General features: G+C 41.2%; 1 protein-coding gene across 4 annotated transcripts in view; it reads right to left on the minus strand.

Moving 5' to 3' along the window:
* The window catches only part of PFKFB4 (6-phosphofructo-2-kinase/fructose-2,6-biphosphatase 4), a 67,468-nt gene that overhangs the window by 40,635 nt on the left and 2,278 nt on the right, over positions 1-24,555 (minus strand). Inside the window, exon 1 of one of the 4 annotated variants that reach the window (XM_074283036.1) lies at positions 19,807-20,080. The exons of 2 other annotated variants lie outside the window; for them this stretch is intronic. In XM_074283036.1, the coding sequence (XP_074139137.1) occupies positions 19,807-19,903 (97 nt within the window). In that variant the 5' untranslated portion in view covers positions 19,904-20,080. Of the gene's footprint in view, positions 1-19,806; positions 20,082-24,555 lie in introns of those variants that run through there. One more of the 4 variants, XM_074283035.1, reaches the window with a different exon arrangement.

Below are 24,555 nucleotides of genomic sequence, written 5' to 3' on the forward strand. Positions count from 1 at the left end.
TCAGACTCTGTTCTAAGCTGACCAAAGAATTCTGCTGTCCAGCACTACTAGGAGTCCAGGGAGGGAGAGGACAAAGAGCAGAGTTCTTCCCCCTGGGAAGGAATATAAAATCCACTTTCTCTGAAGATAGAGTTTGCCAGGCAAAGTGGAGATAATAATCAATTTTAAGTGCCTTAGCCACAGTTTGGGTGACAAGAAGGCTAATTACTTTGTTTTGGCCTGCCCAGCTCTTTACAAACTAGGACCTCAGTTAATAGATGTTGCTGTTCTTGAGCTGGCCTGGCTGTTCCTCCTGAGGAATTTTCTCTGCATCAGGAGTAAAAACAGGCTTAACTGGAGAGATATGACACCAGCAGGGACTATAACCTTGGGGATTTGATTATCATAACACAGCTTTCTATTTGGATACAGCAAAAGTGGAATTTCTAGAGATCTCTGACAGGACAAAGCATCCTTAACTGTTTGACTTCAGGGATGAAAACCACGGATAAATTACACCTCCTTGCCACACTCAAGAATAGATGGGAATCTATATTCCTATAGAAATAAACTAGATTTGGGAATCAAGTTTAAAAAGGTCTGATCTCAAAACAGAGCTCAAAAAGCCATTCTTCAAACTCTTTTTGCCCAGACAAACAAACCTCCACTCTGAAGTTGTGTGGCATTTCTCTGGGATGGAGGATTTTCTGATTTATTGGTCCTCATCTATACCCAGATTCAAACTTGAGAAATATTAGTTACAGTCCCTTCCCTCCATTTCAAACAGTCAAATCTCCTATCAGAGGCTTCAGGTCTAAAAGAAGGCCCAAACTAGGCATTCTCAAGGACATGCTTTCTTTTCACATGTAAATGAACGTGAAGACAGGGGATTTCCCCAGCGTTATACAGAGGACAGACAAAACAGAAAAAGAGAAAATTAAAGTTTTGAAAATGCTGCTTTAGGTATTTTAAGAAAACTATAGATTATATTGGCTAAACAGTAGCCATAATGCACTAAATAAAGGTTAAAATAGCCATTTTTAGAGAATTTGCAGTTAACCAGAACTCTAACAAACTTCTCTTAGAAGTTCCTTGCATTGCTAAGCAATAGTACACCAACTCATCTAAGTGATCTTTAGCATTACAGAAATGATCTTGCTCTTAAAAAAAGACCCACAGAATTGAAAAATAAAAAATATTTGGTTATTAGCACCTTGTAAACATAGGCTGAAAAGGAGTTTTGAGTGTACCTAAGAAAACTATCGTTAACTTCCACATAATGGATTGAGGAATGATCAGCTGTTCCATTGGGAAAATGTTTAAAGTTAAAAGAAATTTTATCTAATTAGCAGGGAGGCCCAGAGAGGGGCTGAGCAGGAATAGGATTTTTTCTACCTCCCCCCCAAAATCAGTGGAGTGGAGAAAGGGCTCAGGCCAGGCCAAGGAGCAGCCACATCTAAAATGAAAAAGGTGAACTATACCTTCAAGTATAATTATACCAGTTGATCTAATAAAATTACCATATAGATTTTAATTCTAAATATTGGACTGTAACCAAAACTCCTTTAAAACTTTTTGAAATGATAGTCAATTTGTCACCTGCATTTTCTTTCTTTTTTGGGAATTTCATATTCCATACCAGGATCATTTCCTAGAGCTGATGACCTTGCTAGCAAAAATGTTCTGTGAATTTTTCTTCTACTTCCCCCACCAGTGGGGGGGGGAGGGGGGACGACTAACTAATCTGAAAATAAAATCCAAATACATTTTTTTCCACTGTCCTTTACACATTATCTGTATTTTTTTAGATTTTAAAATGCAAGCTTCTAAAATTCAGAACATAGTGATAGCTATGTAATTTTGAGCAATAACTTCACAAAACTCAGCAGGGCTAACAATTTTTAAAACGTAGCTCATAAAATTTTTACAAATTGTACAATATACAATTCAGAAAGCAACATAACACTTTAAACATAGTTCATCTAATTAGGAGATAAAAGCATATGACCTTTTTGAATAAATTACCAAAGAGAATTTTGTACTGTTACTCTACCACTGAAGTAATCGGGTTTTTTTTGGTTTTTTGCTTAAAATTAAATCAAATACAGATTTAAATTTTCAGTAGTAATACTTCTACTTTACCCATATTTCTAAGATCTTGCATCCAGAATAAAGTTCACAATTTTAGCATGTATTTGTTAATAGTGTGTGGTACGGAAATGGTGAGGGGTCACCATTTAATAAAAAAAAAGCTGGAGGGCGCTCTAGAGAAAATCAGCTTATTGTACATTCTGCGGAGAAGGGCATCCCACCCTTCGAGCCTCCTGTGGGCAGGACAGCCCCTAATCCCTAAGGCAAAACACCCCCTCCCACCACTGACCCTCATCCTCATTGGCTGAGAGTCTTACATTCTAAACGAGAGATCTGCCCATGAAATTGAACTTGACCAATAAGTACATAGTTGCCCATATTTGGCTGAAATAGGGAGGAGATATCATGAGAGGGGAACGCAATTATGCCCTTGACTCAGAGTCCTTCAGGCCTACTCAAACACTGAAGTAGATGAAGTCTTACTCGACTTTCACAACTGTCTTGAAAGATCTCACCTCATCTCATTCAATAGCAATTACCTCATAAAATTTGCTTATACAGTTTTAGAATCAGAATTCCAATAAAAACACACATAGTCCCTCTTGCTCTTCCAAGTTACAACAGTTTTCTCCTATTTTACTATTCAACTTTTCTTTCGTTAAGGTTGAAGGGAAGAAAGTTTCCTTGGGGTGCAGGATGGCTAGGCTAATAAGATATACCCTCCACCTTCTTGGGTCCAAAAGGAGGATTTAGCTGGAATTATGCCCAAAAAGTTATCAAACTGTGCATAACCTTTGATCCAGCAGTGCTACTACTGGGCTTATATCCCAAGGAAATACTAAAGGGAAAGGGACCTGTATGTGCCAAAATGTTTGTAGCAGCTCTTTTTGTAGTGGCTAGAAACTGGAAAATGAACAGATGCCCATCAATTGGAGAATGGTTGGGTAAATTATGGTATATGAATGTTATGGAATATTATTATTCTGTAAGAAATGACCAACAGGATGAATATGGAGAGGCTTGGAAAGACTTACATCAACTGATGCTGAGTGAAACGAGCAGAACTAGGAGATCATTATACACTTCAACAATGATACTGTATGAGGATGTTTTCTGATGGAAGTGGAAATCTTCAACATAGAGAAGAGCTAATCCAATTCCAGCTGATCAATGATGGACAGAATCAGCTACACCCAGAAAAGGAACACTGGGAAATGAGTGTAAACTGTTAGCATTTTTTGTTTTTCTCCCCAGGTTATTTTTACCTTCCGAATCCAATTCTTCCTTTGTAACAACAACAACAAAATTCGGTTCTGCACATATATATTGTACTTAGGATATACTATAACATATTTAATATGTATGGGAATGCCTGCCATCTAGGGGAAGAGGTGGAGGGAAGGAGGGGAAAAATTCGGAACAGAATGGAGTACAAGGGATAATATTGTTTAAAAAAAAAAATTACCTATGCATATGTACTGTCAAAAAATGTTATAATTATAAAATTAATTTTTTTTAAAAAAGGAGGATTTAGGACTCAGAAAGTTGGGGACATAGGAGATCCTCATTTAGAGAGAAACTGAGAAGAGCCTATCATACATCAGAGAAGTTGGAGGCGACAAGCAGCGGGGATCTAAATCAAGCAGCATGGTTATCTAATCAAAGCAGTCTTAGATAAGGAATCTCCTCAAGGGAGAAATGCTTAACTTAAAAACTCAAGATTTATTTGAATTACAGAAAGATAAACTGTCACAGACAAGCAGAAATGGGGAGCACAGGAATAATACAGAAAGAAGCACATCTTTTATCGTATATGACCAGATACTACACTAATTCCCATTGCAATATTAAAGATGCAAACAACCCTAAGCCCCCCAAAATAAGACTAGAAACCAGTGGCCTCTCCCACTCCTGGTTCCATCTTTGTAGCTGATACCTATGGATCTAGCATTCCAGAAAAGTGGGGTCATCACCAGAAATGTCAAAACAACTTGATTCAGGGAATCCCCCAAATAAGTTTGATAACTAGCCTTCAGTTTAAAACTGGGGGAGGGAAACCATTACATTTAGGAAAAGGAGGTTTGTTGGCCTTCTTAGTCACTCCTCACCGTAGTTGAGGAGCAGGAATCGAGTAGCAGGAAAATGTTGGGGTGCACATTACTTTCCTTTTGTCAAGAAGAAAGCCAGGGTGTCAAGTACCAAAATGATGTAGGTGATATAGACACCAAAAGTTGGAGTTTGGTCATATGAAGAATTCACAGTGGCCATTCTCTTTGGTAAAAGGTAGATTTAAGGGAATAGGTAAATATGAAAATAGAGTGGGAGAGCATGCCCTTAGCTGGCAGGATAAATCCTGGAAGGGACTTAGACCCTAAAATAGTTAATTAGCAATAAGGAAGAAAAGTAGGGTTGAGAAGCATAGTGAAGAGGAGATACTACATGGCATGAGGAGGAGAGGATAAGAAGCAAGAGTGCCATGGTAGACTGACCCAAAGGAAGCAGTAGTCATGGAATGGGGCATAAATAAATTTCAAAGGGAAAATTTCACCTCAGGGACATGACTAGGATTTTTGATAGAGCACAGCAAAGTAAGATTTCTCAAGACCCCTAAAGAAGATAGGTCTCAGGGGTTTGAAATAACTTGGATTTCTGACTAGACAATCTCCCCAGAGGGTGGGACCATGAAGCTAAACTGATCTCTTTATCAATTTCTTTTCCTCACTTGCCTCAAAGATCAATTAGTTTCTCTCTATCCAACACACTATTCGGGACTTTATCACAGAAGCCAAAGTCAACCTCCTCAGTTTATAGATGGCAAAACTGAGGGACTAGGGCTCACAGTTGTGTCTGAAGAATGAATTCTGGTCTTCCTCAAGTCAGTCCAATACTCTAGCTACTATTCCACTTAATTACCAGCTAAGTGTGGTATCTCTGAAACCAAGAAAGTAAGTAACAGAAGTGATGGTCAACATTATGAAATAATATTGATAAGTCAGGAAGATAATAAGTTTTGTTTTTGTTTTTTTAAATAAAAAAAGGCCATTGGATTTCAGAATTAGCATGTAATTGGTGATATTGGAAATAGCAATTTCAGTAATGCTAAGAGCTGAAGCCAAGTCTGAAAGGGTTGGAGAGAGTATAGTCAGTAAAGAGGCAGAAGTATTGGGGCCTTTTTTTTTTTTTCTTCTTCTTTTAAAATTACTAACAAAACCAAGGACAGAAGGGAAGGTAGTTAAATGAGGGGCTAGGAAAAAGGACATGACATTACATCCTACTCATTCATTAGTTACCTATCTTAATCTGCCTCCACTTGGGTTCCTTCCTTTCTCATATCTCCATTTTCCAGCTGTATACTGATGCAAAAGGCCCCAAGGGTGAGATCAACTGAGTAATTCTGTACACTTGCTATCTTTATCATTATTCAAACCCCATTCTTTGTTCCCAGCTCCCACTCCCTTAATCAAATTCTCCTCAATCCAGTCCTTCTAATATCCCCCCTCCCTTGCCCTATATTCTCTGGAATGCTTGCTTCGAAAATAACAAACTTGCTTTTTTGTTTCCTGCTCTTCCTATCATCTTTTTTTGCTTTGCTTTAATTTTTATTTTCATTTCTAAAATTTCTTCCCGCCATCTCCTTCCCCATCCATTGAGAAGATAAGAAACATAATTCTCATTATATACATGTCATTTCAACTTCTTTACTCACTTAATTCTGGTCAGAAGTAGGAGTGGAAATATTCACTGATCTGCACAGCCACATCTTGGACCTTCCTTTTACTTCCATCACTCAAAACATTCCTCCTATACGGTTCATTCAATCTATCTATCCTTAGAAATCAGTCAAGAATCTGGTAGCTGTTATCTACCAATCCTCAAGGCACTCTCTTTGCTCTATGAGTTCAGTTGCGGGCTCAAATTCCTGCCCTCATATTAATGGACTAACATGCATATTTGACATTCAAACACCCTGACCTCTCAGTTCTTCAATTTCCTCATTTTTCATTACTCACTTGTTCATACCTCACCACAGCTACACAAAGATGGTTACAGCCTTTATCTTGACATTAGCTATAAGTGTTCCATTTCCATGTTCATGAATCCATATTCACCACAACCTGAAGTGCCTCTAGCCCTCTACCCTTTTCCCACCATCACCCTCTGTACACTCTACATTGTCCAATTTTCTCAAATCTTTGCTCCTCATTTTGCCCTACTGAGCCTCAGCCTTGGAATACCTTAAAAACATCTGCTGCCTTTGTTCCTGCTCACATGCTACTGAAATGAAGAAGCCAGGAAACACCAACACATATATACAAAGTAAAAAAGTCATCTACAATCCATACCTCTAAATACTGCCTTTTCATTCTTTTCTTAGCTCTCTGGAGTACAATTTCTAACTTTATTATTGAAATAAAACTGCTCTCCAGAGGGAGAACTATGGCAACTGTATGTATGTAACCCGAGTGTCATCTACAGCTTCTCATTCTCTTCTCATCGACAGAGTCAATCTTCTGCTAAGTCCTTTCAATTTTGCCTTTTTATCATTTTTCATATATTCCCCTTCAAATATAGGTCTCCTCTGACAATGGCACTGCTTAGCACAGATAACTACAATGGGCTTCTGGGTGTTTTCCCTCTTGCCTCCTCACTGGCACCCCCTCAGCCTGGAATGCTTTCATTTCTCCACTTCATCTGTTTTCTCCAATTTCCTTCCAAAAATCCCCCACCTTCTACAAGAAGCCTTTATTCCCCCTTAATGTACTGCCTTCACTCTCTTGGCTATTTCCATTCCATCTTGTACATATCTGATAAGTATCTAATCATTTGTATAGTGTCTCCTCATTACAGTGAACTCCTAAAGACCTGTTTGTTATTGTAACAAACAAATATTTGTTATTTGCTTTTCTTCGTATTCCAAATACTTAGCATACCAGTCAAGGAAGAAAACTAGGTTACAGTGCCTGGCACATAGTAAGAACTTATTAAATGCTTAACTGATTTTTATAGAGAGGTGGGACAAAGCCAGTAATGGAGACTGCCGGTGATCTGAGAAAGAAGAGGGACTACTGAATCAAGCTAGAGAAGAAAGGAATAAGCCAAAGTAAAGGGATTAAGCTTAGAAAAACAGAGATAGTTCACCTGTCATTTGAAAGAAAAGAGGGAAAAGGAGGGTTGTTGATAAGTTTGGAGAAATTCAGGAACAAATCTGAGTAGGTCCATGGTAAAAAACCATAGAATCTTACTCAAAAGAAATCAATTAGTCCAACCTGCATCCAAAAGAAGTCTTTCTACAAGTGCTTATCCTGTTTTTGTTGAAGACTCTCAATGAGGAAGAACAAAGAATATTTGTACTTTTGAATAGTTCTGGTTGTTACAAAGTTTATATATCAAGCCTCAATTTGCTACTTTGCAACTTCCATCTATGGCTTCTGCCTCACAGAATAAATCTAACCCTTCTTTTATAAGATAAGCTTTCTTTTTAAAAAATGTATTTTTATTTATTTCATTAAATATTTCCCATTTACGTGTAAAAAAAATTAAGATTTATTTTAAAAATTTTGACTTCCAAATTCTCTCATTTCCTCCCCCCTTTCCTCCCCCCTTGAGAAGGCAAGCAATATACTAATTTTACATGTGAAGTCATGCAAAACATTTTCATACTAGCCATGGTGCAAAATGAATAAAAAAAGCAAAAACAAAAATAAAAGCATGCTTCAATCTGCACTTAAGAGTTCAATGGTTCCCTCTCTGAAGGGGGATGGCATTTTTCCTCATAGGTTCTGTTGAAACTGTCTTGGATTAATGAATTGATCAGTGTAACCAAGTCTTTCAAAGCTGATCATTACTATCTACAATGTTCTCCTGGTTCTGCTCACTTCAGTTTGCATCAATTCATCTGAATCTTGCCAAGTTTTCTGAAATGAATCTGCTTGTCATATCTTATAGTACAATAGTGTTCTGTCTCAATCATATATCACAAGTTGTTCAGTCATTCCTTAATGACAGGCATCCCCTCAATTTTCAATTCTTTGCCACCACAAAAAGAACTGCTATAAATATTTTTGTACAAACAGGTCCTTCTCCCTCTTCTTTGATCTTTTTAACCAATAGTCCTAGCATTTTTTTTATTTTTTTTTTTGGTGAGATCAAAGAGTATGTACAGTTTATAGCTCTTTGGACATAGTTCCAAATTGTTCTCTAGAATGATTGGAATAATTCACAAATTTACCAACAGCACGTTAATATTCTACTCTCTCAGATTTTCTTGCTCTGTCTTGTTAGCCAATCTGATAAGTGTGAGGTGGTATCTCAGTCCTAATTTGCATTTCTAATTGATGATTTAAATTTCACCCCTTTATTGTATTCTATCCAACAAATATTCTATTTTCCATTCTTAACATTAATTAATTCTCATATTTTGACCCTAAGATGCTTCATCATCTTGGTTGCTTTCATCTGGACATAATCCAGCTTACCAATGTCCTTCCTAAAATATGATAGCCAGAAGTGAACACAACATTCCAGACACAGAATAAAGTACAGCAGGATCCTTACTTCCTAGTCCTAGACAATGTTATATAACCACTATGTTCCAAGTGAACGCTAGTTAATCATGGGATTGGAAGGTATAGTTGGGGCTTAGAGAAGAAAAGAACTGGAATAGTCACGGTTGGGAATGAGATAAGGAGTTGAAATGAGCATAATATAACACACCCTGACATTGTAACAGGTGAAATTAACTTCATTTCTTTTGACAGAGAAACTCGGAGTTCTGGCATAAAGGCAAAAAAATCAAATGGTGAGCATCCTCAAAGGATTCAGATTATCAAATAAGGATGGCAGGCCAGGAAGGAAAAATATCCCACAATAGTAGATAGAAAATGATAGAAAAGGCAGACAATGTGTATGAAGGCTTGACAGAGTCAAATCAAGCCAGAATGGAAGGAAAGATTTTGTACCGAGGGAAAAGTCAAGTCTCCAAAAGTCACGGTGAGTCTGAAGAGTTTACTGTGGATGGGTGTGAAGGAAGACTGGTAAGGAGTCTCAAAGTTCTAAATCTTGGAAGTAACATAACTGAAAGATGGTGAGAGACATGGTGTGATCATTTTGGATCAGACTAAAGTAGAGAGAAGATCAATGGAATCTCCCCATTGCATAGATGAACAAATATAATCATGTCTACTATCCCAAACAGAGGAGAGAGTTTGAAGAATAGGGAGGGAAAACCAGAGAGATCCCTTTTCTGCTCCTAGCTATAAGAAACCAAAGATTACATATTTTGAAATGAAAGACCTTCTTGCCCAACTCCCAAAGCCAGACTTTCTCTAAAGCTTCAGCCAAGTGGTCTAGGAGTCTGGAACTAAAAGCTGTTTACTAACTTCTTCTATAATACCATTTCACAGCAGGACAAAGGTATCCAATCTGTGAAGAAAGAAGTCTTCCATTCAGTGGTCATTTCTGAAAGGACAGGGGAAAAGTTGGGTCAATCCTTGCCTGTAAGGTTCCAAAACAGAATTCTGTCCTCCTTAGCTGCTCCCAAAAAATAATTAAAAACAAAACCTGAAAAAAACAAACCCGTTGCTACATAATATGGCAAAACAAATCCCTCTATTAATCATGTCCAGAAATGTCTCTTTCTATATTTTAAATTCTATCATAAGATAGCGGATGAAGGGTTTGTTTTATCATTACTCTTTTGGACTTAAAACTTTTTCTCTACAATGTTGTTTTCATTATATAAATTGTTCTAATTCCAGTTCACTTTGATCTGTCAGTTTAGTCTTCAATCTCTGAAATTGATGTGGGTTGTCCTCCCTTTAAAAACTAATCCTTTCAGATTCAGCTCTTTGGACATAGTTCCAAATTGTTCTCCAGAATAATAGGAATAATTCACAAATTCACCAACCGCACATTAATATACCATTCTCTCATTTTCCTGTTCCTTTCTGATCCCCAGCCCCTCCTCTAAAATATCTCAAATCCAACCCAGAAATTGCACCTACTAACTACTATGACTTGACCTGTCATTCTTCATTGAGGGTGAGGATGGGAGAGATCTGGAAAGGGAGTGAGCAGGCAATTCAATGAAAAATCAAAACTACATTTAATCATACAAAAATGTTTTGAATCATTATTGATTAGAGAAATGCAAAATTAAAACAACGTTAACTTTGAAATATCATCTTACATTTATTAAGACTGCCTAAAATGATAGATGCCCTTCAATTAGGGAATGGCTAAACAAGCTGTGGTTGTTTGTGATGGAACACTAAGATAAGAAAGAATGAGTAGGTTGACTTAGAAAAACATGGAAAGATTTGAAGGAAGATACTATTTATTTCTAGAGAAAGAACTAACCAATAGAAATATGCATAGTATGATCTTACCTCCAGGTATGTGCTAATAATATATATGTAAAAAGATATGATGAGGTCTAGGGTATCCAGGAAGGTATTAGCAGAAAAAGTCTAAAACACTGATAGGATTATAATATTCCCAGAGACACACAGGGAAAGGCTGGGATGGGATCATCTTGGTCTTAAGTAGGCCTTTTGATTACAATCCTACTCCAGATGGAGGTCTCAGAAAACTCCTCCTTTATTAAATCCAATTAAAGTTATGATGTCAACTCCATAGTTGCCCTCTAAAATATCTGTTCATACAGTAGATCCTAGCTAAACTTCTCTGAATAGCATATTACTATACTACTATATTATATATAATATATATTAATATTACTATACTATATTACTATTACTATAACAAGGATTATAGTTAACTTCTCTTAAAATTTAGCTTGCTCTTAGCTAATAAAATCCTTATACCTTGATTTGGAGAATGTCTAAGCCTACAAATTCTTTTGGGACTCCCAATACCATCCAATCACCTCACTATACTTTTGGGGTACACCCATGCTCCATTATTTTGGGAAGTCTGACTGCATCCCAACATCACAACAGATAGGTATTTATGTTTTAAATTTAAATTCTCTTGAAGCGGGGAGGGAAGGAAAAAAATATGCTACAAACAAAAGAAAACCTAAAAAGCAGCACAGAAAAGCTGGGTAGATTTGAAAATAATGTATTAGTACATTTGTACATAAATAATGTATTAGTACATTAGTACATAAATACTACAATAATGTAGTATTTATTATATAGCTTTTCTTGAAATGGAAATTTACTGTTTTATATAAATCCTGGGTATGTGGAAATGCTTTTTTTCTTTACTCATTTTGTATTTAAATTTAAAATTAATTAAAAAAACCTTTTTAAAAAGAAAGGTTTAGCTACTCTGAAAGTTTAGGAGGCCTATGGCTATTTCTCAGCCACAATTGAAAGGGCATTAAATTTGAAGTCAGATGATCTCTCCAGTTCAAACCTCAGTATGGGTATTTTAACAATCTATTTGACCAGATGTAAATCTAAATGATTAAATCTCTCTGGGTCTAGGTTCATCAATTTTATTAAATGATGGGGTTAGTCTAGCTGATTTCCAATTCCACTGGGCTTTGTAGTTGTAAATCTATGATCTTGGTGGCTTAGGCTGCAAGAGATCCATTCCCACCACTCCAGTTCTGGCCAGGGCTAGTATATACTTCATCCAAGGCTAAACCAAGGTCCTCTAACTTCAAAACCCTTTGTTCTACAAGCATAGAAGGATTTTGAAACAAGTCTATCCCCTATGCTTCTGAATTTCTCAATAGCCAGTGATTTTTCTGTTCCTAGCAGCAGAGAAAGTTCAAATCACATGCTAGGAAAAAGTCTTAAGCTTTCTTTTAGCATTTTGTTCTCCAGAGAAATGGCCTTCCCAGGAACTCCTTCTAAAGGTAAATCTGCCCATTTCACACCAGCCAGAATGACTCCCTGTCAAAAATACTGAGTTCTGCTTCCCTCCTTCAATTTTTTGAAAGGTACAGCTGTCAGGAGATGAGTCCACAGGACAGAGCACACACAAACCAGGAGTCTGTCATTCACCCAAACACCAGCTGGGGTGTGAGCACACACTAATAGCAATCAGGTCAGATTCTGCCCAGCAATATTTTGACATCTCGATTGCCACATATGACAACAAGCTGAAAAGTAATTCTCTAAAGCACAGAGAGGTACAGGTAGCACTTTTGTTTGGGTTTTGTTTCCAAAGTTTAGATCAGCAGAGTTTACTGTCATTCCACATAAGGAAACTCTCCAAAGTCACTACCTGCCTGGCAACTTTTTAGAGTTGCCTCGGGGCACTGAGAGGTTTAATGATTTTTTTTTTTTTTTTTTTTTAAGGAGCAGTCAGTAAACTTTTAGTAATTCCTTACTGTGTGACAGGCACTATGCCACACAGTGTCAGGCTGTAAGACCTGAGTTCAAATATGGTCTCAAATGTTTACTAGGTTTGTCATTCTGGATAAATCATTTAACTTCAGTTTGCCTCAGTTTCTTTGAATTGCAAAACTGAGATAATAGCATCTACTTTTCAGATTTAAGAATTAAATAAGATAATTTTTCTATTAAACAAAAATAACCCCACTTACTGTGCCTGTCATATAGTGGGGATTATCTATAAATTCTTCCTTCTCTTCTATCATAAGCTCTCCCTTCTTCTAAAGTACTTAGATGTATAGGTTTATTGACTCCAGTGGATTGTGAGCTCCTTACATCTGTAACCCCAGCCCTTTACAAAGGGCCAGGCATAGGGAAGAAGCCTAATGAATACATACTGATTGATTCACTAACTCCCTTGGCTATGTCAGATCCAGGCCCAAGGGCCCTGCACCTTCCCACTTTGGCATCTCCAATTGTTCCCCATACCCTTTCCTGGTACAATCAGAGAATCTTCATCCTTAGGGGAACCACTTGATTGCAATTAATGAAGCGGGTCCCATTTACTTGCAAGATTCAGTCTTTTTGGCCTAGTCCAAAGAGATCCTCAGAAATAGACTTCATCAGACCTGGGAGCCTTATGTCCTAGTCTAGGGGGACTCAGAGATGGGTAAAGAAGGCTGAAGGCAGTGACTTAATGGACTTTGCAGAATACAGTGAGTAGGTATAGGACCTGGGTATCTAGAAACTTCCTGGTCACTTAGCTGCTAGGTTTGGAATTTTTTAATAAACTGAGTGGCAGTTTTCAGGTAGTTTTTGGCTTTGGAAAACCTAGGTTCAAATCCCCCCTTTGACACTCTAACCATTCTGCTACCAGCTACCTATTAACTTTTGTACTCAACTGTTCACTCAATTTTCACAATCCTGGTTTAGAATCCAATCACTCTGAGGAGGTTCCCTATACTGGAACTATAGGAAGCAGAAACTCCTTTAGATGAGGGGCTCTAATGACCACTCAACAATTCACTTAACTTCCTCAGTACTGGTTTCCTCATTTGAAAAAATTAGAAGATTTAACTGAATAATTTCTAAGATTTCTTCCATTTTGAGTGATCCTATGACTTTCTCACATGAAAAAAAGAAAACAAGCCTCTCCCCACCCATAAAAAGCTCAGCAACCCAAATTATCACCACAGCCCTCAGAGAGTAAACAAAGCAGTTTCAAAAGGCCAAAGATTATAGAGGAAGATGAATGGTTAGAAAATAGAAAGAAAAAGTTTAAAGGCACTAAAAGGCAAATGAGTTTTTAGATCTTAGATCTTTTTGATCTTAGAACCATCAAATGATTACTCAGGAAGGGAACTAGAGGCAACCAAAAAAAAAAAAGTAACTGAAGGATAGAGCTATTCTGAATATTATAAATATTCAAATCAATTACAAAGGTCTTGGAAGATGCTATCCACACCCAGAGAAAGAACAAATAAACAAAAGTATGTGTAGTATGTGTCAAATAGTAGCCATTTCTAGTTTGGGGTAGGGAGAGGGAAGGAGATTTGGAACTTATAACAAAAATTTTAATTAAATTTTTTTTAAAACTTTTTTTCCCCTGAAGCAATTGGGGTTAAGTGACTTGCCCAGGGTCACCTAGCTAGGAAGTGTTAAGTGAGGTCACATTTGAACTCAGGTCCTCCCGACTTTAGGGCTAGTATTCTTTCCACTGAACCACCCAGCTACCCGGAAAGTTTTTTTTTTTTTTTTTTTTTTTAAAGGAAGTGATTGTAAAAAGTTCCTCATGCCCCAAAATCAGTAAGGCTGCACAATGCTGTCAAGGATAGCACTGAGGACTTATCTGTATGGGTTAAAAAGTTAGCCCAGAAACCATTGAGGCCTTTTCCACTCAGCTCTCACCCCTACCTTCCACTCTTCTTCTCAGGCAGTTCTCTTCACTTCCTGTCTGCAATTTTGACAGTTGAGTACTGTATTATGGGATTAAAGTTCTTTGTATATGCAGGAAGTTGTGTTTTTGTGGTTGTAGCTGTGGCTACCAGACACTTCATCCTTCAAATTCATACATAACTCTAGATAATTTTTATCCACTAACCTGGTGGGGACCTTTTTGGGAACAAACTGCAGCCTGTCTAACTACATCTCTTTGAAGCTAGTTTGTGTTTCTCACTCAAATGCAACTAGATAAACGAGAGCTGATAAAGAAAAGGGGGCAAAAGAAGGCAAACATTTCTTTTTATCCCAAGTTCCGCAACTCCTTTAAATCCAAAGGAAAGATTTTCTGACTTCATTTTTACCCATTCTTCTAAAACAACTTTGAGGTTAGATCATGTCTCCACTCTTCCAATCCTTCCTTGTCCAAGAGAAAAACTCCCTTTTCTTATTGTTGAGGTTGGGAAGGGGGAGACCCCAAAACTTTGAGGTCCCAGACCGATATTGTAAGGTGTCTCAAAAGAATTTGCAGGCTTGAACCCATCTCCTAGTCAAAGGGCAAAATTTTATTGCGATATAAAGACTGAATTCTAAGGGAATTCAATAAAGAACCAAGCAAAGGAGATATTTTCATACAGCTTTCAATCATAGATATTCTAATTCTATGGCTCAAAGGTAGGAAGGATTAGTCTCAGGAAGGAGTGGTTCTCTATTGACCAGATTATTACTGACAAGATTGCCGGTCAGCAATGAATTGAAGAGTGGTTATCTTAACTATATCTCAGGAGTTTGATCAGTGGGAATTTCCAGAGGCAGAAGATTTAGGATTACTCCAATTTAATTTTCATAACTATGGAAACCAAATAAATGCCCATTCTCACATTATAAGATCTATAGTATGTGCAGACCTTTTATAGGGGAAATATAACTTGGGGGGGTGTGCAGAGTTAATGTCACAACTTAATTGGAAACAATCAAGGTGGAGTTTCCTGACACCTCCACCAGATCTAAGTACCATTCCCTGCTTGCCTCAGGGAGAATTATAATCCTAGTCTCCTTCAGGCTTTCTAAACTGATTGCCCACCAAGCTACCCAGGACATCACTAAAGGAAAGTGAAAAGTGGCATCCAGGCAAGCCAGTTCATTACATGGATTGAACAGGGTGTTCCCATAGCCTGGTGCATTCTCCCTCCATCCTCAAATATAATGTCACCTTCTACACAAGACCTTTTCTGATCACCTTAGTCAGTGATCTTCCTCCCCAATCTCTCTACCTCTCCATGAAGGAGATTGTTTTGTATCTATTTTTTACTTACTTAACTGGGTACATATTTTTAACAAATAACTCTTTAGTGAAGTTTCATTTTGGGTTTTGTATCCTCACAGCCTACCTTTCTATGTCTAGATTCTTAATAAATGCTTGAGGCGGAACTCCTATTTTCCTAAAAGATAAGGAAGCTATGTTTGTTCTTTTGCTAAAATATCCAGAGAAAAATACTAAGATCCTGACTCCTGATTCTCAGCTTCCTATAATTGAGCTTACACCCCCACCATTCAAAGGAAACTGCCCACTCCAAGGTCACCAATGACCTAACATCCAAGCTAAATAGCTTTATCCTAAAGTCTTTATATTCTTCCAGATATCAGTTGTATTTGACAATGTTGACTGGCCCCTCCTTCCACATTCTCACCCTTCCCTAAGCTTCCCTGATCCATAACTCCTAAATTCTCTTCTCTCTCTTGACTATTCCTTATACATAAGCCTCCTAAGGGAAAAACCATCACTACTTGCCATAAAACTATCCTTGGCTCCCTTCTCTCTCTCTCTCTCTCTCTCTCTCTCTCTCTCTCTCTCTCTCTCTCTCTCTCTCCTTAGAATACTGCATTCACTCTCTGCAGATGTTCCCATCTTTTTCTAGATCTAAGCTCTCTTCTAAAGAGTTCCATTCCCAAACCAGCTATCTGGATTTTTACCAATACCGAAAACCAAATTTGTAAAAAATAAAACTCATTTCATTCCCTCCTCCTCCTTCAGACTTATTGACAAATTTTATTTTGTCAATATAGATCCTATATACTGACCAATAAGGGGAGACAGAAACACTAGGATGCTGTGGTTACCCCCCCCAAAAATAAGTTACTTATTACTTCCTAGTTTAAACTTTTATTGGTAAAATATTCTACAACTACTTATCTGTAACATCTATGGGCCTCAGGTTTTTCCTATATAAAATGAGGTAAATGAACTAATTGTGCTCTACTGACCCTACCAGATGCAAGTCTAATTAATTTAAATGTAAATCATTATTACAAGCTGTGGAGTGATGTTTAAGGTTAACTTTCTAATAAAAAATAAATTTCCCAACCTGGAGAAAATTTCCTTGGGCAGTTGTCAATAGGGTCTAAGAATAGCATTGGCTCTGACACATGAGATAGTGATTTGTGCTAGGAGAGGGATAAACTACATTAAGAAAATCAAGGCCTTTATAGTATTTCTTTTCTGAGTTTTAATAATGCTCTTATTTACACAGTTACTATTATCTTCTTCTGGCTTAGCCTTTCATCCAGGGAGGCAAGTGTTCCTCTGCTTCTTTGTGTTTTTTATTGTCCTCATTTCTTACAGCTCAGTATTCTATGTGGCACAACTTTGGGGGATGCCACCCCCAATTCTGGGGTATATAGTTTGCTTTCAACTCTTTATTAATATAAATAATGCTGTTGGGATTATTTTCATATGGGTCTTTATCAACATTCTAAAAGTGGGATTACTAGAGCAAATGCATCAACAGTTTATAACTTGTATTGCACAAATATGTATTTCTCTCAAACAGTATTTCACCAACATTCCAGATATTTCCAAACCAAAATTTCATCTCTGCCAGCAATGAATTAATTCACTTTCATCCACCACAATGAATGTTATTCCTCATCCTATTTGCCAGTTTGGTGATGTAAGGTGAATGTCTCAATTATACTTCATCATTGCACTTCAGAATTATTACTTTTCATTTCTCTGATTATTAGCAATTTCCTTCCCTCCCCCAAACTGTGGTCGACAGTTTTCCTTTTTGAAAACTGTTATATTTTGACCACTTATTTTTTAAATTAGGGAATAGCTTACAAATCATTTTAATTGTTCCTGTTAATGGGAATAAATACCAACACTAGGTTTAAAATTCAAGTCATTGATTTTTCCTTCTCTCATCTCCCACATCCAATAAAGTTCCAAGCGTGAAATAGATAGCACAATTAACTCTCCAATATTTCAGCGCCTTTTACCTCTTCCCATAGCTATCACCTTAGCTTGGTCCTCACACCTCTCAAATGGTTTAATAAAGTAACCTCCTAAGTAGTTTTCAGTAGTTTCTGTATTTATTGACTCTCCCCATAGAATCTATGCTTCATAGCATTTCCCAAACTATCTTCCTAATGTATATGTCTGACCTATTCCCATTTCAGTGGCTCCCCACAGTCCATAAAATAAAACACCTTTTTTATATTCCAGCTGGCCTGGAAGTTCAGATCAAATGTCCCTTTATCTTATAAATTATTTTCTGATGCTGTTATCAAAAAGCAATCTCTCTCTCTCTGAGCTTCCTCAGTCCAGAGTCACCGTGTTTAACACAACTTCCTTTGTTCTACATCACAGATTTATCCTCCAGAGGATGATCTTTCCCCGGATCAGGGATTCAGTCTGATCTCCCTCTCAATGGCCCTCCCCCTCCCCCAGTGTACAAGTGATAAAATATTTGTAGAACCAATGAAGGGTGAAAAGAAATCCTAAAGAAGAGGCAGAAACGTGTTGTCTGATTGGCTTAAGCTCTATTTTTAAGTGTGAATTCAAACAGAGAAATGTGGATTGTTTCCCTGGAAACAGAAAAGAAGTTTTGCCAAAAGGATGCAGGCACATGTATTGTATATAAGATAATATGGTTTCCAACCCCCCCCTGAGTATAAAGGCAGAACTAGTTTGGAAAGCAGATCTCAGCAGGAAGCCAAGTTCTTCTGATAGCAGTCTGACAGCAGAAATGTAACAGATTTAGGGAACCTGAATCAGAGAGAATCCAGCTTGGGCATCGAGAGACCCTTTCGTTGCAAAACTATTGCTTGGGATCGAAGGGGGTGGGAGCTGGACTTGTTGCGATGGGACAAAGATCACTACTCAGGCTCATTCTGGGCTGGAGCAGAGGCCTGGGCGGAGTGACAAGGCCCAGAAGCGCCTCAGCACGGAGGGACTTTCCCCGATTCTCCCCATCCAAGTGTGGCAGTTTCCTCACTAACTCGGAAGGATTCCACATCAGATATGAGGGCCCCACAGGGAGCTTAAACTCGTCGGACCAGGGATAAAGGAGAAGGGCAGGTAAGAGGGGGGTCAGTCTTACTGCGGCCAGGATGGGGGGGAAGGAAGTCGAGAAATCCTATCACAAAACGCCAAAAAGAATTACAAAGACAATGACATCCCCTCCCCTCCCTGGCCTCCGCTTCTCACTCATACCCCTGTTCCACTGCTGACCAGCTAATGCAAGCAAAGGCTTCCCGGCTGCCAGGGCTTGCCCAAGAAGGTTGCTCAAGGGCTGCAGCTGCTCGGGCCTTCCTCAGCTTCCCCTGCGGAACCAGAGAGCCTTAGACTTAGCCTTAGAACTAAGAACCACTGGGACGCTGACGCGAGCCCAGCCTGGGTTCAAGCTCACCCCCAGGGGGTAGGACCAGAATGTCTGCACACACACAACTTTACCTCCACTGGAAGGCCCCACACTGGGTCGGGGGAGGGGGCGCGCCGCTAACACACCCAAAGGCCAAAGTGCAACAAGCCTCCCTCCCCCAGCCCTTCTGCCGCGGCCGGAGCGCTCTGGGGGTCAGAGGCGGCTTCAGACCATGCAACAGCCGCACCTGGAAAGCGCCCCTGCCCCGACTCCTCTCACCCAGCATCCCATTCCAACGTTGGAAAAGACCGAGGAAATCCCTCCAGGGAAACTGAGGTGCGGAGCGGACCGTGCGGTCTGTCAGGACGCCGGAGCCGAGAATTCAGGCTCTTTCCTTGGGATCAGAAAGCTCTGCCTCCAAAACTGCCCTCACGCACCTCGGAATGCCCGGGCTCCAGGTCTCCCTCCCCCCGAGCTCTTTCGGACACACACGGACACACGCCCCCTTCCCTCCACCATCCTTCCCCCTCGGCTCCAGGTCCGCACTCCGCACAGCTCTCACTGACAGGTGCAAAGGTGCCCGGCGGGTCTCCCCCGAAGCCGAGGCCGCTCCTCATGCAGACACCCGGCGGGCGCCGCCCGCCCCCCACCCCGGGGTCACCTGTGCCCCCCACCCCCCAGGTGCACCCGCGCCCCTCACTCCCACCCGGACATGCGTGGTGCGCACGCCCGCGCGCCTCCTCCCCCAGAAGCACATATTCCACTCCTCAGCAGGGAGACCGGGGCAGCCCCCCCCCCCCTTCGCCCCCCAGCGCGCGCCCCTCCGCAGCAGCTCAGCGCCTCACCTCCGCGCGGACACGCGTGCTGGGCCGGCCGCCCGTTGCTGTACGGCATCCAGATCTTCTTGAGGGGGTTCTGGGTGAGCTCTCGGGGGGAGGCCATGGGGATGGGCCGCAGTGTGGCGGGCGCTGCGCAGCCGGGAACAGCTAGCGGGCAGGCTAGCCTCGGGATCCGGAGCCACCTCCTCCTCCGCCGGCCCGAGATGGAGCCTCTCCCTCAGAGGCGGGGCCCCGAGGCTCCACCCCCGCCGCCCGGGAGCCATCTCCCCGCCCTCCTCCCACGCCACTCCCCGCCGCCGAGGCCCCGCCCCCAGCCCCTGAGCGGCGGGGGCGGGAGGTCCTCCTCCGGCCCCGCCCCGCCAGCCGGGGGCGGCGGGGAGCGTGGGCTGGGAGAGGGAGGGAAGGAGAGCGGACTCGGAGATCCCGGATCCTCGGCGGCGGGGCCGGGCCGAGCTGGCAGCTGAGTCCCGCCCGCCCCAGACCTCCGGGCATCGGGGCCCACTGAAGAGCTCTAGAACCCCCTCTCCGGGTCTCAGCTTATCCCTGGCTCTTTTCCCGTTCTCCGGATACCGGCTCTCCGCCCTCAGTGCCCAAACCTCCAGTCCCGGGGCCTGCCCTCGCGGACCCCGCACAGAAACCCCCCGAGATCAGCCCCGAGTTCCGGACAAGACCGCTTCCCCTCCGAGCCTCGATTTCTCAGGCCGAAAATGGGGAAGGGCGACTAAGAGGGTCTCCAGTGCTTCTCCTGGGATGGGGAGGGAATTGTCATCCCGAGACCATCACTGAGGAGGACTGCAGGGGTCCCGGGGATGAAGGAGCAGTGGGTCTAGGCCGGCATCCCCGAAGCTGCTCCGGACTCAATCGTGGGAGAGGAGGGAGGGGGAGGGCACCTGTGGGCCTCAGGTGAGGGGAAGGGAGGGACGGAGCCAGGGGAAAGGCCGTGGGGTGTGGCTATTGCGCCGGCCCAGATGCCAAGAGGAGCCTGGAGTTTGCCCTCTGGCCAAGGCACGGCACGTGAAGTGCGAGCTCTCTCCCTGCATGACCAGCTAATTAACCAAGTGGTTTGGGTGAGGGTTAATCGGGGCGTCTATCTTGATCAGCCTCCATAGGTCAAAGGGCACCGTGGCCTACCCCTCTGAGACCTTTCTGCGCCATCTCAGACATCCCCTCCCCCTCAGGCCCAGGCAGGAGCTCAACCCAAGCTCCACAGCCCATCCTCTTTCCCGGACATCTTTGTTCCTTTCTAAAAACAGGTGCTAAAGTACTAGTCCCTCAAGAATCCTCCCGGCTGTGACATGCGGGTCAGAGAACGAGTCCGGGTTCTGCCACTTACTCCCTGTGTGGTCCTAAGCAGACCAATCAATCTTTTTTAGAGCCCAGCTACCTGATCTATAAAATAAGGACATGGGATTGCATGATCAGTTCTAGATCCACGAACACATGACCACTTCATATTTAATCCCACCTCTCCCTCCCAGCTGATGACAGGACTTTTAATGTGTTTTCCATTCTCTCCATATTTATACTCGCCCATTCTTAGCAGCTCATGAAGTGATTTCTATGCACATTCTAATGTGTTAGTCATCCATGTGTTCTTGTAAATGAATGCCCAACGTGAATGCCATGTTCTCTGCTGAGCCCCAGATTTTTGGACCAAGTGTCTGATGGGGTCTATACCCAAGGAAAGGTCAGTGCTGCTTGTCTCCAGAGCAGCTTCAGAGAGTCCAATAACCTGGCTGTGGTGGTGCTGAAATACATGAGCAGGATACCAGAGGGAGAGCTCATCCACCCTGAAACAGTCTCCCCCTGCCCACAGAGTCTGAGTGCGTCCACTTTTAGAAACTGCCATATATGAATCACTTCCTTAAACATGGGGCCATAATCAAGATCACCGAGTTCAGGCCACCTCTAGAAAGCTAGGGTAGAAGGAAATAGAAGCAGCAGATACTTTCTACATTGGTGGTTGTCAAAATGCCTTTTCATCACATTCTTCTTAGAGGCCACAGACACATACTACTCACATCTCGGATGGAAAGATCAAGATGCAAATAATAGCATTTATATAATACTTTTAAGATTTGCAAAGTGCTTTACAAATGTTTTATCTTCTCAACCCTGGAAGGTAGGTGCTTTTATCTCTTTTATAGAAGCAAAAACTGAGGCAAGCGGAGATTAACTTACACCTGAGGTCACCCAGTTTCCAAAGCTTTGATTTAAATTTGAGTCTGACTCCAGATCCAGTGCTCTATCTATAGTACCACTTAGCTACTAAAAGCCACACATAAAGCTTCTTCTCTACCTATCCTTACCTGCTTCTACTTCCCCCTCCATGTAAAGTCTGCTAAGTATGTAAAAAGTTTCCCTTTTAGAGTAAGCACCTGGATTCTCACACTTGGTTTCCTTAAGAGATACTCAAGTCTTTGCCTAACCCATTTCCTTCCTAGACACGGAACACACCTGCAAACCTGCCTTACTCCCAAGGTATCCTCCGTATCATAGATTTCAGGAGAATCTGTGAACTTGAATAGAAAAAAAAAGATATCTTTATTTTTATTAACCTCTGTCTGAACTTGAGCATTTCCATAAATTATTCTTAGAAGAGATCCATAAGTTTCACCAGTTTGCTAAAAGGTCTGAGACACACAAAAGTCACAAGCCCCAGATGTACATGAGTGACTACCAAGCCTCCATTTCTGAATTGCTGAGGGATGAGATCGGGGTATTTAAAAACCCAGAACTGAGAGACTATTTATTCCTAGTTGCCTTCAGCTGCTACTGACAGTGCTGCGGGCTCTGGGCTCAAGGGTAGAAAGAAGCCTGATAAATCCACCCCATCTTCTTAGCTCAGAAAGGGAAGAATCTCCTTAGGTAGAGAAGAGTGGTTCATAAGTGGTCAGCAGGACGCTGTCAAACCTTGACAGGATCATCGAGTTTCAACTTGTTCTAGCCTAAGGGACAACCAGAAAAATGGACATGCGCACATGCAAATGCAAACATTTATACACGGATGCTCAGGCAGATGACCTTTCCATCCCCAGCATAACTTCTCTCCTGGGACCTAGCTGGGAACAGATTCTTACTGGGATCACTTTCCCAAGAGCTTTCCATCTTCCTCCTTACTCCCAAGAAAAAAGTGGAGGAAGTTGGGAGTTAACCTTTGTAAGTCAAAGAACTGATGAGGGACCCTTCCCAACGTAGAATCCATGGCTGAGGTGAGGGGATGAACCTGGCTCAGAGCAGTTCATGCCTAAATAATTGCTGTCCCCACAATTGGCTCTTCTGAGCACATCCCCTTCCCCTCAAACAAAGCAGACCCTCTGTCTTTCCCCCAACTATAATCAGCTCTTAGTTCTCCCCACAAATAGTCAGCAGACATAACTAATCCAGAGTGTTTCATTTGACTGAGAACCTCCTCATAGGGTTGAATTTAGGGGGGAAATGAATTTCTCTTCATTTCCATCACTGGGTCATTCCTCAGCTCCAGAGCCTTTGATGACTTCCACTGCCAGTAGAATCAATCTCAAGGACCTCAATTTGCTATTCAAGATTCTCCACCAAGTGGCCTCAACATACTCAACATTTCTCTATTCACTTTCCTTTTATATCTTAAATGATTTATGAATGCTTTTCTTTTTTAATGGCAGTTATTTCCCAATGGTTGTCATTTTTATATTCCTTCTCTCTTTCTCCTATATAAGAGAAGACAGCTAAAATTAACAGACTTGCCACGTGGGAAAATAACTCCATTCCACACCAGTAGTTTACCACCTCTCTGCCAAATCGTGAGAGCCACGCTCAGTGTCAGCCCTCTGAAGTCTAGCTTGGTCATCACATTAATCAGAGTCCTAATTTTTTTCCACTAAGTCTTATTCCACTACCAACAATTCAAGGTCCAACTTATTTCACTTCCAGGAAACTTTCTCTATAACTCACATAACTTTTTCTCTCTAAACTGTGTTCTCCAGCAGGGAAAAAAAGGGGAAAGGAGAAAAAAATTGGTATTTTTGAAGTGAGGGGAGGGGGAAAAAAAAACACTTGCATGTGACAGTTCTTTGTATACTTCCCTGCCCCATTCTCCTTGGGTAAGAAAGGAGGCACCTAGTGTGACATAATTATGCAGTAACTAATTGGCCAAGAGAGGGCATGGAATTACAGGATGGGCCAATCAATACTATCCAGAGCACAACAGTGGATAAATCCTAGATTGGCAGGGAAATGTTTGGGGAATCTTCATGCCTCTGTAGGACTCTAAGGGAGGCTGAGGCTCTGGTCTCTGGAACCTTGGGTTGGTTTCCTCCTAGAGAACCTTAAAGATGAGGCTAGAAGGTTTAGGTACTATCCAGACTGGTTTGCTCTTGATCTTTTACTCACTTTAATTTTCTTCCATGAATCCTTCCTAAATCAGTTGACTCTTTAACCTTGTGAATTGACTAGAAAACAAGCATGTATGTGGTCTGGATGATGGGGAAATAGAGAGTGGGAGGACAAACTAGGGCACAAAATTACCTTGGAAGGGTAATTTAGGCTAGAGGTTTAAGGGAGAAGGGACAAGTTTCTGAGTCCAAGAAGCCATGCCATATTCAGGAAGCAGGAAAGTCAGAAGGTTGAACAGGCTAAAAAGTTGAGACTTGATTGCCAGTGAATGTTAAGAAGGTAGAGAAAAAGTGCTATGAGAATGAACTGGGAAGAGTACTGGTACACTAAGCCCCGCAAGTTGTGATATCTTTTATAGGGCCCTAAAAAAATTAAGGTCTC

This window comes from Sminthopsis crassicaudata, chromosome 1 (genome assembly GCF_048593235.1).
Source record: "Sminthopsis crassicaudata isolate SCR6 chromosome 1, ASM4859323v1, whole genome shotgun sequence".
NCBI lineage: Eukaryota > Metazoa > Chordata > Mammalia > Dasyuromorphia > Dasyuridae > Sminthopsis > Sminthopsis crassicaudata.